The 15,327-nt window shown below is 47.7% G+C and overlaps 8 protein-coding genes across 8 annotated transcripts; 3 read left to right on the forward strand and 5 right to left on the reverse strand.

Moving 5' to 3' along the window:
• Window positions 1-375: 375 nt before the first annotated feature.
• On the forward strand, window positions 376-1,965 carry FPRO_06686 (uncharacterized protein; the record flags this gene model as incomplete). The annotated part of the gene is made up of 1 exon (XM_031228374.1): window positions 376-1,965. One exon carries the CDS (start codon window positions 376-378, stop codon window positions 1,963-1,965), a length of 1,590 nt encoding a protein of 529 aa, XP_031078716.1.
• Window positions 1,966-2,430: 465 nt separating this feature from the next.
• Window positions 2,431-3,465, reverse strand: FPRO_06685 (uncharacterized protein; the record flags this gene model as incomplete). The annotated part of the gene is made up of 3 exons (XM_031228375.1): window positions 2,431-2,630; window positions 2,685-2,917; window positions 3,005-3,465. The coding sequence occupies 3 exons, from the start codon at window positions 3,463-3,465 to the stop codon at window positions 2,431-2,433; spliced, it is 894 nt and encodes a 297-aa protein (XP_031078717.1).
• An 815-nt stretch (window positions 3,466-4,280) lies between these two features.
• Window positions 4,281-4,643, reverse strand: FPRO_06684 (uncharacterized protein; the record flags this gene model as incomplete). The annotated part of the gene is made up of 1 exon (XM_031228376.1): window positions 4,281-4,643. The coding sequence occupies one exon, from the start codon at window positions 4,641-4,643 to the stop codon at window positions 4,281-4,283; it is 363 nt and encodes a 120-aa protein (XP_031078718.1).
• A 661-nt stretch (window positions 4,644-5,304) lies between these two features.
• FPRO_06683 (uncharacterized protein) lies at window positions 5,305-6,612 on the reverse strand (the record flags this gene model as incomplete). Its single annotated transcript, XM_031228377.1, has 1 exon — window positions 5,305-6,612. One exon carries the CDS (start codon window positions 6,610-6,612, stop codon window positions 5,305-5,307), a length of 1,308 nt encoding a protein of 435 aa, XP_031078719.1.
• Window positions 6,613-7,091: 479 nt separating this feature from the next.
• On the forward strand, window positions 7,092-8,804 carry FPRO_06682 (uncharacterized protein; the record flags this gene model as incomplete). The annotated part of the gene is made up of 1 exon (XM_031228378.1): window positions 7,092-8,804. The coding sequence occupies one exon, from the start codon at window positions 7,092-7,094 to the stop codon at window positions 8,802-8,804; it is 1,713 nt and encodes a 570-aa protein (XP_031078720.1).
• A 1,289-nt stretch (window positions 8,805-10,093) lies between these two features.
• On the forward strand, window positions 10,094-11,251 carry FPRO_06681 (uncharacterized protein; the record flags this gene model as incomplete). The annotated part of the gene is made up of 1 exon (XM_031228379.1): window positions 10,094-11,251. One exon carries the CDS (start codon window positions 10,094-10,096, stop codon window positions 11,249-11,251), a length of 1,158 nt encoding a protein of 385 aa, XP_031078721.1.
• Window positions 11,252-11,326: 75 nt separating this feature from the next.
• Window positions 11,327-12,474, reverse strand: FPRO_06680 (putative zinc-binding oxidoreductase; the record flags this gene model as incomplete). The annotated part of the gene is made up of 3 exons (XM_031228380.1): window positions 11,327-11,418; window positions 11,471-11,566; window positions 11,625-12,474. The coding sequence occupies 3 exons, from the start codon at window positions 12,472-12,474 to the stop codon at window positions 11,327-11,329; spliced, it is 1,038 nt and encodes a 345-aa protein (XP_031078722.1).
• An 811-nt stretch (window positions 12,475-13,285) lies between these two features.
• On the reverse strand, window positions 13,286-15,124 carry FPRO_06679 (uncharacterized protein; the record flags this gene model as incomplete). The annotated part of the gene is made up of 2 exons (XM_031228381.1): window positions 13,286-14,934; window positions 14,986-15,124. 2 exons carry the CDS (start codon window positions 15,122-15,124, stop codon window positions 13,286-13,288), a joined length of 1,788 nt encoding a protein of 595 aa, XP_031078723.1.
• Between the last annotated feature and the right edge of the window lie 203 nt (window positions 15,125-15,327).

The raw sequence follows: 15,327 nt of genomic DNA on the forward strand, positions 1-15,327 counted from the left end.
ACCAACGGATGGCTAACCATCTTTAATCTACTGTCCAACCATTGAAATCCTGGAGGCTCCGTTGAAGAACTGCGCTGAGCTTTAATCTTAGCCATTGAGGGTGTTTTGCTCGTATATGTGCCAAGAGCCATCATAGAACATGAGGAATCAATAACTCATTCTGCCGAAAGCTATGTTGTACCTTGGTCCAGATTCGTTTTATGGTACTTGAAGTATGGAAACATAAAGAAACCACAGTAAGGAGCATTCTGCTAGAACTGCCGACGGCGCTCATTTGTCGGTTTGAGATGAAACAAGGCCTGGATCTATAAATCTGGTGCGTTCGCAAGAAGTAAATCAGTATCGCCACCGAGCGGCTTGAATACTTAGTTCTAAATGAATCTTTTTATCTCTTTCACCCTTGTTGGCCTTGGTGCCCTCGCTCGACCTGCTACAATCAAATCAGTTGGATCGTGCACCGACATAACTCCCCCGATCGTGCCAGGTGCTATAATCAGATCCCTCGAAAGTCGAATCTATCGTGGTCACTCCGTTCCTGCACTTCCCCCAACGCTACTTCAAAATGTCACACATCTAAACATCTGTGAAGTAAATGTAACCCTGTCTCATGGGAATGAAGACGATGCCGTTCTTGTGCAGACGTGGCTACCTCTTGACAATTGGAACTCCCGTTATCTCGCTGTTGGAGGCGGTGCTTGGGCAGCTGGGCTTGGTCAATTTGATCTTGCTCTCCCTGCATCTCAAGGCTACGCTGTCTCTTCCACCAATGCTGGTCTCAGTGGGAATCCAGTCGATCCGTCTGATTGGGCCTTGAAGCCTGATGGCACTGTCAATTATGGTCTTCTAAGGAACTTTGCTTCGCAATCTGTCCACGATATGGCAGTTGTTGGCAAGGCAGTTACAGCGTCTTTCTACGAGGTCCCAGCTGGAAAGGCTTATTTCAATGGCTGTTCTACGGGCGGACGTCAAGGACTGGCGGCAGCACAGCAGTATCCGGATGATTTCGATGGAATTCTTGCTGGGGCCCCCGCCATCTACTGGTCGGAGTATGTCATCGCAGAACTTTGGCCTCAAGTTGTGATGAGAGACGCGAACTATTATCCGTCGACTTGTGAGCTAGATGCTTTTGTATCAGCAGCCATAAAATCGTGCGATGGAACGGACGGCGTCGCAGATGGTGTTATTACAGAGCCGTTTGCCTGCGAGTTCAACCCTTTCACCCTTGTCGGCCACAAGATTGAATGCGGGAATGAGAGCACAGTGATCAGCCAACTCGCTGCCTCAATAGTTGGCAAGATATGGAGAGGACCAACTGGCTCAAGAGGCAACACTCTGTGGTACGGAATGCCCAAGGGTGCGTCGCTTGCTGCATTGGCTGCTACCAAGACCGTGAATGGCACAATTACTGGTGCGCCGTTCTTTGTTGCTGATACATGGGTGCGCAACTTCGTCAAGGCAGACCCGAGATTCGACACATCGCATCTCAATATCGATGGGTTCGAAAAGCTGTTTTCAGTGTCCCGAGATAGGTTTGGTCACATCATGGATTCATCAGATCCCAATCTTCACCCATTCAAAAAGGCGGGCGGAAAGATGATTATCTGGCACGGTCTAAGTGATCAGTTGATCTATCCTCAGGATAGTGTCCGATACTTCAAAGAGGTGCAGAAGAAATTTCAGTCAAAGGGAAAAGGTGGGGGTCTGGGCAACTTTCTTCGCCTGTTTCTTGCTCCCGGAGTTGATCATTGTGGTTTTGGTGAAAACGCTGGTGCTGTACCAACAGATCCGTTTGGTGCACTGCTGGCTTGGGTTGAAGACGACAAGCCTCCCCATACCCTGGACGCACATACGAAGCCAGACGCACTGACCCAGTTCTCACGAAAGATATGTCATTATCCTGAAGTGGCAAGATACAAGGGTAGGGGAGACGCGAATGACTCCAAGAACTACTTTTGCGCCCCATAAGGACATTAATTCAGGGACCACGGTCATGCTACTTTGCATCATCTTCGCACAGACCTGCTACGCTATCGGCATAGCTATGCAATACCTATTTTAGTAGTGTTAGAGAGCTGCGCATCATCGAAGTTTATTGATCACTTTTGCAGTAGAGACTATATACATGTGAAAATCTGAAGTGGGAAAGAACACCTGGAAAGTCCAATCTTGATGAGACCCTACTGCCGAATTAGATATGGTACCTCCTCCCGAAGAGAATTTCGTAATCTAGTAACTTACTATAACCGTAAACCAGTGCATCTGTCCCCGGCGCGTGCTAACAGTAAGGCCGCAAGTGAGTGGCATTTTGGTTTAAGAAGCCCACAGTGATTCACTCTGACTATATTGAGAATATCGTACATCTGAAAACAAATGACAGGGAGAGGCGACCATGATAGGTAGCATATTTGAGATGTGATACCAATTGCAGAACTAAGTCATAATCATACCCCCCATCTTCTCAGATAATCCCTCCACGCCAACCTTGAGAAAGTGCTCATCAGTATCAATCTGCTCACGCACTGGGCCAGTCTTCAATTCATCAACATCCCAATTAGCCCAGACGAAGCGGCCATGAAGAAAGCTGGCTTCAGGCGTTGCTGCCCAGACGGAGAAATGGCCTGGAAGGTTTTCTATCGAACCTTTGTTAGTTGAACGCTTGGTTCAGGAGTCCTGGGAGTACTTACCATCGTCAAAGACAAGGCCCTTCAGGCTATCGCCACCAACCCTCTTCGCAGAGTCGGTCAAAATGCCACCTGGATGGAAACTGACAATCTGCATATCAGTGCGCTTGGTATCCTGTGCGATCTGCTGCAGGAGGAGAGTGCTCGCATTTTTGGTCAGCCCGTACGTTGGGCGGTCAGCACCCATTGTTGACCACATGTAAGTCGCACAGGTTGAAATATTGACCAGAAACTGCCTATTGTGAGCATAGGAGAGCTTGGAATGAAGGTGAAGCTATCTTGCCTTGGTTTGGCCTCGGTCTGCCGCCTTTTGCTTGTAAAACCGCTCTGTCATATCGAGAGTGCTTCGAACATTGGACTCAAATTCACCCCAGACCTTGGACAGACCTCCATCAAGAATTTTCTCGGTAGCGCCATAGCTTGCAGCGCTCAAGACTAGGACATCGACAAAAGTTCCCTCTGATTCAAGTGCCCTCCAGAGGTGTTCGGTAGATTTCAAGTCAGAAATATCACAAGTGCGGCCTTGTACATTCGTACCACTGCCAAACTGGCAGCCCTCTTCTTGTAGTTTGGCAGCTGCAGATGCAACTACATCTTTGCGACGTCCAAGGATAATGACACAGGCAGCATTCGCTTTGACAAAGCTGCGAGCGATAGCGAATCCGATGCCACTATTGCCTCCGGTGACAATGACTGTTCTACCTGTCTGTTGGAGGGCAGGGAGAGCAGGGTCAATTGCCTGATAGGGCTTTTTGTGGTATTTGTTCAAAGTGGGAAGACTCATGATGAATAGGATGCTGTGACATATAACTCCGATCAGGAAGGGGCAAGACGAGTCGAGTTGTTCGAATGAATGAATTCTAGGTGAATCGAATACAAGCCCAAGCTTGGTATTTATAATACTGTGACATGTTCACACTGGGCTGTTGGTGTGATGAGAGGTGGTAGATGAGTTGATAATGCAGATTGATTGCAAAGCATACCCGCTTGCTTGCACTCTTTGGAAAGGTGAGCCTCACAACCTACTTACAGATACTGCGTAGATCATTAGGTGGCTGACTGATATCCGCTGAAAGCAATTGATTTCTCAATGTTGTTGATAAGGGCGAGCCAATGGGGATGCGTCGCTCGTATTTTCAAGCCATTACTCCGATGCGGGATTGCCCCCGCCTCATGCGGAGTTTTGTTGACAGATTTGTCCGGCCAATCCAACAATGGAGCTCGTATTTTAGACAACGGAGTAATATAGACTCAATACGATGTTATCAACCTTGGTGAAGCAGCTATTACTTGTGATATAGTTATATGACCTTGTCAGCTTTGAGAGCATTGGCCATATCACTAGCAGCTAAGCATGTTACCAAGGCTTTTCCATTGGTCTCTTGCAAACCTGCTGTCAACACTATCAGGTATTGCATGGTAGTAGAAGTAAGATTGAATGAGCTCAAATTAAAGAATGTGTTATTAATGGCGGAGTTAAGTAGCCGACCTGAATCATATCTAACTTAGGCATGATCAGCTCGAAAGCTGTAAAGTAAATGGCGATTATCCTCTAGGTCATCGTGCACTTTCCTCAACGAGTACCTAAGGTATGTGTAACTAGTTACACGAGATCTCATAAGCCCAAGGTGTAAAGTCTACAGAATTGCAGGACCCATCTGCACTCAGAACTATTTCAGTTTCAAACTGCGCGCATTCAACGCTGGAAACCTTGATGACGGGGATTTTTCCCTTATTACAAGGCTTTACAAGACTAACTCTGATGTTGGTTGCTGGGAATTGCTCGACGTTGACACATGAGGTTCCATCGGCACCTCCGTAGACGTTGGCAGTGATGAAAGGTCGTCCATTGCAATCTCCACTTAGCCACTCTTCAACCAAGACCTGCTGAGCAAAGACACCAGCAAGGGATAGTGAGATGGTAACTGGGATTGCTATCTGTTTCTTGAACTTAGGTGGCATACTCGACAGAATTATGGGCGACTTACCTTCATTGCTAGTCTTTTCATTGGATACTAAACGTGGTGTTAAGTTGAGCAAGTTGAAGCTCGATGAGGGTTTTTGATCGTGCTTTATATATCTTAGTATCCAACTTCTATGGGAGAGTTAAAGCCCGCTGACGTGATACTCTGTTCAGGACTATCTTCCGTCACAGGACTTGATATCGAAATTTGTGTCTGAATGAGGATATTCGGAGTGCTACTTTCCGATACATATTTCCGAATCAGGAAAACCGCTGGACCACGCATGCATGCAACTGGACTCAACCCGAAATGGCCCTCACATCATACTTCACCCCTCGTACCACTCTTACACGGAAGTTTGTGAACAATCAGATACGGAATTATATGACAGCCGATGTTATTGACTGAGATATCATGTGTCAGCAGGCCTACTTTCAGGCTGAAAGCTTATCCTTGGTAACGGCAAGATACCAATCATTATGAGAAGCAAAATATGGAAATAAATTCAGAGAGTGGCTAAAGTTAGAGAAAAGGTAAAGGAAAAAAACTGACTTAAAAGCCTGAGATAATGCAAGTGGCTTAAATGCGGTAAGGAGACTGAGCATCGATAGTGCATAGAATCACGTTGCCTTCCACCACCATTACGTCCACGATTGCACCTAATCCTTGTTCAAGACCTTGTCCAACCACGCAAAAATCACTCGACCAAATTCCTGAGGAGCGCCAGTCTGACAATGATATCCAGCAGTACCATTAAACATGTGAAGTTCAGCGCGATCTCCCAAAGCTTCGGCAACAGGCTTAGACTGCCCAGATTGAAGTGTTTCGAATTCTCCGTCGGCGATCCAAACTGGCATTTGAATACGGTCTGTGATGCCGCCGCGAAGGTTGTAGCTCTTGGCCAACTGGAAGAATTCGTAGGGGGACTTAGTTTTGAAACACCAGAGAGCCTGTAGGATGCCCCATTTGGTGGTGGTGGGGATCTCTGGATCGTCTTGAATCTTGCTCATGGCATCGTCGAATGCTTCTTTATCACCGGACTCAAGAAGCTTGCGAAGCTTAGGGGTAAGATGAGCGGCGTATCCAGTGTAAGCATCCCAGATGCCGCCGTTTAGCATAAGGGCATTAAGGCGAGGCTCAAACGCAGCAGCACGGGCGGCGAGATAGCCCCCGAAAGAGTGACCATACAGCACCAATTTCTTGGGATCAACGAAAGCAGATTTCTGAGAGAGAATGTAGTCGACGACGGGAGTCACAACTCGTTCCCAGTCTGGAATGAAACCAACTCCTTGCTCTCGACGAACAGTTGGCTGGCCTGGACCTTCGAAAGAGAAAATGTTGTATCCGCGAGCTAGTGCCGGAGCAACGAAAGTTGCGTACAAGTCCTCCTGGGCAGCATCAAAGCCCTGAGTGAGCAAGAGTGTGGGGAGTCGCTTGGTCTGGTTGTTTTGGTATGGTTGAGAATACCAAATTCCAGAGACGTTGAAATCACCAGCAGGAATATCAACTCGTTCCGCCGGAACGGGCAAAGCCGCAATGGCTTTATCGAAGGCAGCACGCTGCTCATCCCAATACCCGTTGATGCGAGGATCATCCCAGTCGGCGCGATTATAAGCATCAGCACGGCGGAAATAGTTCGACACAGAGAACCAAGTCGCCCTGACATTGATAGGGTCGTAGGCAACCTTGGGGTCAAGAGCTTGGGTCTTGGTGTTGTTTGCAAGGTCGAACCATTCATTGATGTAGCTCTCAAAATCGCCCGGGATAATCCTTTTGGCAACACTCAGAACGGGATTGACGTCTGCGCCGTCGTTGGCCATTTGACCAAGACCGGTGAGGATATCGAAGTTGAAGCTGTCGTCTTCGCTGAGGAACAGAATGGGGTTCTCTTTGTCTTTGGCACTTGCAGTTCCTGCGTTAAGAACTGCGAAGAAGCCGTAGAGAGCAGAGATAGAAGATGCTTTCATAATTAGAATGATTGGAGTTGTGTTATCAAGAAGTTGATGATTGATGATTGTTGTGATGAGTTTCACATTTTTGCTGATGGTCTTTGGGCTTTATATCCGTCTTTGAATCAGCTTGTCGCTGGGGCTCATCTTGGCAATTGACGCATCCTTCGGCCTGTCTGGGAAATCATTTTTGAAATCATGATGAGTAAAGTCTCGAAAGAGAATCATGAAGCGATGAAAGGTGACGGAAATAATTTTGATTCCGTCAGCAGCCTCCACTTTATGCGTCTCTCGCAAAGTCTAGCCCTATCAAGTAACGATCGCCAGACACAGCCGCCAGGACGACGTATGAGGCTCTCGCGTACCGCTCATGTCAGCATTCCACTAAATACGACAAAATTAAGCATAAGAACCATGTCCTCCCTGTGATCACGATCATCTAATGCAAATATCGCAAAACTCTACTCCGTTCAGTTGGCTCAATACTCCACCGCGTCATGGTCAATCGAGGGGCCTCGCAGGGCTGCGTCACATGCAGACAGCGCCGCGTCAAGTGCGATGAGAGGAAACCTTGGTGCAAGGCGTGTCTTCGTCTTGGCATCGAGTGCACGGGCTATGAGACGCGCGGGCTGAGATTTAAGGATGAGACTGTGCGATATCGAGCGGATTCAGCGGTTGTAATGCGCGTCAGCAAACATACGAAACAATCGTCGCTTGAGAGGACTATCATCCGAGTACCATCGCATCACCCGCAAGATCTTGCTGTACCATTTTTTCTGACATATTTTACCGATGTCGGTCGAAGTCTGGAATCGACAAGAGGTTTCCTGGAGTTTGTCCGTCCTGCTCTAGCGTCCGAGCGACATGATTCAGCTTTGAGCACGGCAGTGACAGCTACGTCAATCAAAATCTGGTCCATGATCGGCAAGCTGCCCCCTTCGAGTCCCCTTCCTTACCAGCTTCTGGTGAAAGCCTTGAAGCGGCTTCATCAAGCGACCGAAGAACCCAACGAACGGGGACGTGATGCAACTGTACTGGCGGCTCTTGTCCTCCAGATGCACGACACCTTATCAGCCGTATCTGGCCAAGCCAGAGCTCATGGCGCGCATCGCGAGGGCGCCTTGACTTTGTTGTTGCAGCGAGAGGATTGTTTTAAGACCTCAAAGTATTATGCTCACCTTGTTGGCAACCTTCTCCACTCTAGGGTATCAGTTTCCGTGAGGAACAGAAGACGACTACCAACGAAGGACCTTGATTGGATCAAGACTGAGGTTGCTCCGATCTTGCCGATGAACCCGAGCTCGTCTCTTGATATGATTGGAGTATCTATTGCAGATCTGCAACACACCATCCGCGATATGTCACCCCTGAACAACCTTTCTTCTCCCGACATCAAACTACGGCAACAAATTTGTGATTTGGATACTCAGCTACGGACCTGGTTAAAACAGATACCAGCGAGTTGGTATCCACGGCGGATGAAAAGTGGCATCGATCTCAATCCATCAGTTCCTCCATATCGTGGCGCCTGCGACATATACCCAAGCATACAAGTTGCGAATATCTGGAATGCATGGCGTATCTATTGTCTCATTCTAGAAGACATTAAGGATCAACTTGCTAAGTCCTCAGTACCATCTGTGGCTCACCATATCTATGATGACAACAGAATTTCGGAGTATGCCATGTTCTGGACTTCCAATCAACTCAGAGTCCAAGAGCTTGTTGATGCTATATGTCTTAGTATCCCATTCTACCTAGGCAACTGCAACTACTCCACTGATATACTCTCAACGGGAAGTTCAGATGTCATTTACCCAAGTTATCATGATCTACCTGTCGATGATGAAGGATATCTGCGATTCAAAGCAAGCGATCAGTACGTGTCCAAGCTTGATCACTCGCGACATGTCACACTACACGGCCAGGTCCATGCGATAAGCGTCTTATCCTATGTCGTCTATATATCCTTGAGTAGTAATTGGCTCCGGCCGAGTTTTCTGAGGGAAGAGCAGAAGAGATGGATAGCAAGTCAGTTTATTCGATCCATCTACTCGATGAGGCCCATATTTGGGGGTTTATCGGAAAGGAGAGCCCATCAAGGGAAAGTCGACCTTGATCATAGCTTGCAAGCAGTGGATGAAATATCAGTAGCCAAAACCTTCGCAATTAAGGTACAAAAAGAGCTTTGGACTATCAGCATTTTGTAATAGAAAATTTCCACCGCAAAATAAGATCTTACTCTTCCGTAAAAGATGTCACGACTAAGAACCTTTATGCAAGACGCTGCCGTCGAATTCGCTAATAATGGCTGACCAGAGTATAAAAGACTGAAACCGCAGACCATCCTATTTTTTGTTGTAATGATGTGCATTGGCTATGAGCAGATATTTCCATTTCTACACATGCGTGACGAAAAGCATCCATCTTCACATGTGAAAGGTATCTGGAAACAAGGTGAACCGAATATGGATTCATTGGCTTCGTCAGACATTCGCCGGGCGCTAGACCTCCTTTGGTAGAGATGCAAGCCCGATTATGGGATTAAACATCCTGGCGCTACATAAACTCAATCAGCTTCGGTCCGAGGATGAGGCTCAGTACAGGCTACATTGCAGGCCCAATGCTAAGGTAACATCTGACGTTGATCACGAACGTTATGCATGTCAGCTAGCCCTTGATATGAAAGTCTGCACGTGGCATTGCTGGCGTATTAGACATGATGCACAGGGATTCAATTCGAAATGCCTACCTTCCTCTGGTTATTTGGGCTTTCTGGCGCGCATTTCGATTGCAGGCTTCGACTCGTTGGGCCATGGGCTTTGGAACGTACCGAAATGCCTTTTGTGTCTCATGAGTTTTGGCAGACAATCAGTTGAGCTATTGATATGTGGTATGCAGCTATGTCCTGATATTGATACATCACTTATTATCAAGGTCATTTGCTCATTTCAACCTTGGCTTTGGCCACTTTCGGCCCCCTCAGCCTCATGTCCTGACTTTCCGGTCCAAATACTTTTAGCCAATATGGTTTCTTGATCAAATCAAATACCGTCATCTCACTCAGGACCCAAAAAGGTCCTCAAATAATCACTCATTAAAATTTTCAACCGTTATTCCCGTTAGCATGCACTTGGTCAGACAATCCGTGCCGAGATCCGATTTGACAACCCAATACGGAGTCTAAGATAACTAAGCCATTCTTAGCTCATAACCATCAAGGTTCACGAGTACTTAAATCACGACAGCCCTTTCTACGAATTGCTCTATTCCTCCGAGAAACACGGCAAAACGGCAAGTCACCGGCAATATCGGCTGTCTACGATAGACCTTTTGTTTGAGAGGTTGCGTATTTGAAAAGTCTAATTGTGCGACAGGATGAGCTATATATACTTCGATTCCCTCGGCTCCAATGCACTATTCGCATTCCGGTTATTCATTGATTAATTAAGCTTCCTTGCATCGCTTATTTTTATTTCTCATACTCTGTTGGTGAGCAATGTCAGGGCCTACGAACTTCGACCCAGAGAGGGTCAACCTCACTGAGTTCCAGTCCATCACTGATCAAGGTCTCATCACCTGCTTCCTGACGACTGCTGGAAACCAATACGATGGCCCTCTCGGGATCAGAATTGGCTCACTATTCGTCATTCTCGTTGTCTCAACCGCAGTCACTTTCTTCCCTGTCGTGGCCACTCGAATTCCACGTCTCAAGATCCCACTCTATGTCTACCTCTTTGCGCGATACTTTGGTTCCGGTGTCATCATCGCAACTGCTTTTGTCCACCTGCTCGATCCTGCTTATTCAGAGATCGGACCAGCATCTTGTGTTGGTATGACTGGTGGTTGGTCTACATACTCTTGGCCACCTGCTATTGCTCTCTCGGCAGCGATGTTCACTTTCCTGTTCGACTTTCTTGCCGATTACTATGTTCAGTCTCGCTATGGGCTTCAGCATAATGATTCTGGAGTCGAGGATACTATTACTACTGCCGGTGGAGATGGACATCAGCAACACTCTGATGACGGCTCGAACTCGAGAAGGCTTGTGATCAATGGCCAAGACGATACAGAGGCGGCTACTTCAGAGAAGCACCGTGGTGGTTATGCAGACTTTAAGGAACTTCAGCACCTCGATGGAGATTCTGAAGAGACGGAACTTGCATTCAAGACCCAAATCGCAGCCTTCCTCATCCTCGAATTTGGTGTCCTGTTTCACAGTGTATTCATCGGTCTGAACTTGGGTGTCGCAGATACATCCGACTTCGACACTTTGTTCCCCGTTCTTGTATTCCATCAGTCCTTCGAAGGCCTCGGTATTGGAGCTAGACTTAGTGCCATTCCCTTTCCCAACCGACTTCGCAGCATGCCATGGCTTCTCTGTCTTGCTTACGGTTTAACAACTCCTATCGCCATTGCAATTGGTCTCGGTATCCGAAAGACGTACGACAACTCTTCCTACACTGCAAACATGGTCAACGGTATTTTCGACTCTATTTCTGCTGGAATTCTCATTTATACTGGATTTGTGGAGATGATTGCTAGAGACTTTCTCTTCAATCGTGAGAGGACGAATGACAAGGTCAGGCTGGGATTCATGATCGTTTGCCTCTTCCTGGGCGCTGGAATCATGGCTCTGGTTGGAAAGTGGGCTTAGTGTCTGACAATCACTCTACACTCGATGGAAGCAGAATTTAGAATAATGGTCATTTGTATTCTCTAGAATTTCTATTTAATCCACCTCGATAAGTACTTTCAGAGCGTTATGCTTCGATGCTTCGCCAAATGTCTTGTAAGCATTTTCTACATCGCTCAGCTTGAAACCTAAACGGGAGCCGTCAGTAAGATGCACGAGACTCCGGCTATAGGAACTTACTATGGGTGATCAGCTGTGAGGGTTGCAGCTTGCCAGATTGCACTAGCTTGAGCAGCATGGGGGTAGTAACAGTATCCACCAGCTGCGTAGTGATCGCTGATAGACCTGCATTAGTGCCATGTCAAACGGTAGATCATAAAGCCAAGCCACTTACAGATGTTCTTGATCCATAGGTCCTGAAGATGGAGGTCCACTTTGGTGCCGTGCACACCAACGTTTGCCAACACGCCGCCAACTGCGATGAGCTTTTGACAAAGCTCAAAAGTAGCAGGAATACCAACAGCCTCAATGACGGTATCACAGCCTTTCCCATCTGTCAGTTTCATTACTTGGGCGACAGCGTCTGGGCCGCTGACGACTGCTTCAGTTGCACCGAGCTTCTTGGCAACATCAAGTCTTGCATTGTCCATATCAACGGCGATGATCCTAGACGGTGAGTATAGCTGGGCAGTGATAATAGCAGCCAAGCCAACCGGTCCAGCGCCAACAACAACTACAGTCCCTCCAGGTTGGACTTTGCCACTGAGAACGCCAACTTCAAGACCGGTTGGGAAGATGTCGCTGACCATTACCAACGCAGCCTCATCTGCCCCATCAGGAATAGGGTGGAGACTCGAGTCGGCATGGGGAATGCGGACATATTCAGCTTGAGTTCCATCGATTGTATTGCCAAGGATCCATCCACCAGAGGTGCAATGGCTATACATTCCTCTTCGACAGTATTCACAGGTCGCGCAGCTTGAAATGCAAGAGATGAGAACTCTATCGCCCTCTTTGAAGCGTGCAACAGACGGGCCTGCGGAATGGACAATGCCAACGCCTTCATGACCTAGAACTCTTCCTGGCTCACAGGTAGCGACATCGCCTTTTCGGATGTGCAGATCGGTTCCGCAGATGGTGGTCTTGGTGACTTTGATGATTGCATCTGTTGGTGAAGCGATCTTGGGGACAGGACGATCCTGCAGGGTGACAGAGCCATTGCCGGCGTAGACGAGAGCCTTCATTTTAATTTTTTTTAGTATAGAGATGGTGTTTCTAGAGGTCAATTGATGGTTCCAGAAGAAACATGAGATGTCTCTGGCATCACCTGTTATATAGCTTCCATCTGATCAGCAGTGGTCTGACCTCGCGGATCAGGCAACTCATCAGGCCGCTGTGAACGTGCGGGGTAGCGGCCGCAAAAGTCCGGGGTAAACGGGCGCGGAACCGCATAACGCATGAACATGTTTCAGTTTCACCAATGAAAGTCAATCGCTCAAGATTCAATGCCTCGTGGAAGTAACCATAGCAATGCATTTCAGCCCAAGGGGAAAGGGTCTTGTAAGCTAACAGGCTCTAGCCAATCGGATGGCTGCAGACGGAAAGTTCCAGTCGGTGAGCCACGTGTTGTATCGAATCACAGTTTGGTGATTCTCATGAGACATCTCTAGAAGCTGATATTGCATACCGGATGCAAGCCGCGTTTCAGGGGTTGTATACGAGTATGTCGGCAGATGGGAATGTCACCAACTTGAACAGGGTCTATCCATATGCATCTTCCTCAACAAAATGTTGAGAAGACCGGGTTTCAGCTGATCTAAGTTTCTCCTCCAATTCCAAAACTCCTCAACAAGCAGGTCTCGTTGTGCTCATGCGCCAAACCGGATTTCCTTGTCCCTTATGTATAGTATTCTTCGAGCAGTACTCACCGCCGTTTTGTTTATCTCCAGGACTTCCAGTTCACGTTCAAGCCCAATGCTTTTGTAGCCGTAAATATTGTAAATCGGACTTCCAATGATCAAGGAGAAATACACATCTTGAAATGACCAATAGTCTCTAGAACAATTTAAAAGTTACAGGTTCGCCTTTGAATATCTCATCAACCCACTCTCTCGCCCCCTCCTTACCAGCATCCTCCCATATTCCACCTGAAGTATCAGACGCACTGCTATCCGGACTAGATGCCCAACCACCACTACCCCATGAGCGACGCCACTTCGAGATGCTATGCCCGTGGACATATCCGACTCTCCGAAATTGCTGACCTGTTGGATTGTTTCGATCGGCGTTGAGTAATAGGCCAAACGGTCCCCCATCATCTGCCTCGAATACCAAGAAATATGGTGATATTTTTTTAGATTTAGTTTGAAGCCCCTCGGAGTCCCATTCCACTCTTAGATCGTCATCGGGTCCCAAAGATACAGTGTCACTGTAAGGATCCTCAAGTTTCACATTAACGAGATGGCCACGGATGACGAGGACCGGGCTTTTCTCTTCGCTGGTTATGATATCCAGAATCTGCAAATCTGAATCACTGGGTAAGATCCTGTCTGAGTAGTAGATTGGCCCAGTGACAGATCCCCACGACCATGTTGGAGCACCCCCATCCTTGATTCTTTGAGCATTACCATCACCTGCATTTCGATGCCACAAAAGGTCGGCCTTTATTGTTTTTCGCCAAAGGCCAGAAATGTATTCATCATTACCTCTGAGTCTTTGGGTAGCGTTAGCTAGGCCCTGAATAGCGGGGAGTCTATCAGTCGCGAAGGTGAGGTCTAGCTCCGTATATGCGGGGACGATTTCAGACCTCCAGTTGGCCTCAGCCAAAGAAACATCAGGATCCTGAGGATGGAGAAAGTGCTTCATCACACTTGTGGTGCGGAGAGTCCTCAGAGACGTCGCTGAGCATTCACACTCACATACGGATCTGCACTCCCAAGCCATCTCGTTCCGCGAAAAGTGGAGGGTTCGCGGTGACAGTAACCGTTCCTGAAACACCCAACCCCGCGTTGATAACTTGCTTTGACCTAAACCACTTCTTCTACTACTCCATGTATGATACGGAAGTTGCTGGGCTAAGAATCCACGCTCGCGGATATGCACAACACCCGAGCTGGATTGGTCATTTCTGTATGGCACAAGGAACCTCTTGGGAGCGTTTCGTGATGGTGGCGACAAAAAGCCGGATGTGCTGTCCGGTGCAGCGTCGGCAAATATGGTCACATGGGCGTTGGCATATACTTGAGCCATTCGCGAGGCTTCTTGCTCCCAGTCCTCTGGAGAATCCTGGATAATACACAAGGAGTCAATCCATATGTAAGGAATCTCCAGCGCTCGAGCCACTTTCAGAGCATCTTCAAAGGTTCGTGGGAGGTTTCCAGGAAGCGAAATAGTGTATGCTTCTAGATTGGCTAAAGTGGTCATTGTTGGCGTTTTCCCTCCCCAACAGTGGCTCAGAGCTGCATAGTGCGCTTGCTGGTTGGGCTCAGTGACCACAAGCCTGGGTGATACTTTGTCGTTCCCAACTAATATGACCCTTGTTGGTAGCGTTGAGATGGTGGTCTTGGTACAGTTCGCATGTTTTCCTTGGGCGTGGCCACATGCGTCGAGCCACTCGCGCGCTAAAGACACACAACTTGGAGCTAACCCGTATTCTGGTATATGATATGCCCGACCGATCAATTCCCAAGGTAGAGAGACGTCATCTGTACTCAGTCAGATATCATATCATCCGGGCAAAGGTCTGCTTAACTTACTATCAGTTGTGTATAGTTGAAACGTCTTTTCGCTGACAGCATGTGCAACGGGATCTGGGTAAAGGTGGACAACCATGGGCCCTGGGTGCTTTGATGGTTTGCTTTCGACGAGTATTGATTCATAAAGCACCTCTGGCATAGTTGTTTCTTCTTTCACAGCAGTGCCAATCGCTTCCCATAAGAGAGCACAAGCGGAGCATGGAGTAGCTTTTGCTGATTCCTTGAGATCGCTCATAGATATAGTCAAACCTCTAACTGCTGTATCATATTCCAGGACCAGTGAATAACACACTGGACATGTAGGGTCTGTTGGCGGGCCTGGCCTGTTGTCCATCGGTGTTG

Source organism: Fusarium proliferatum, assembly GCF_900067095.1.
Source record: "Fusarium proliferatum ET1 genome assembly, contig: FPRO_scaffold003, whole genome shotgun sequence".
Classification (NCBI taxonomy): domain Eukaryota; kingdom Fungi; phylum Ascomycota; class Sordariomycetes; order Hypocreales; family Nectriaceae; genus Fusarium; species Fusarium proliferatum.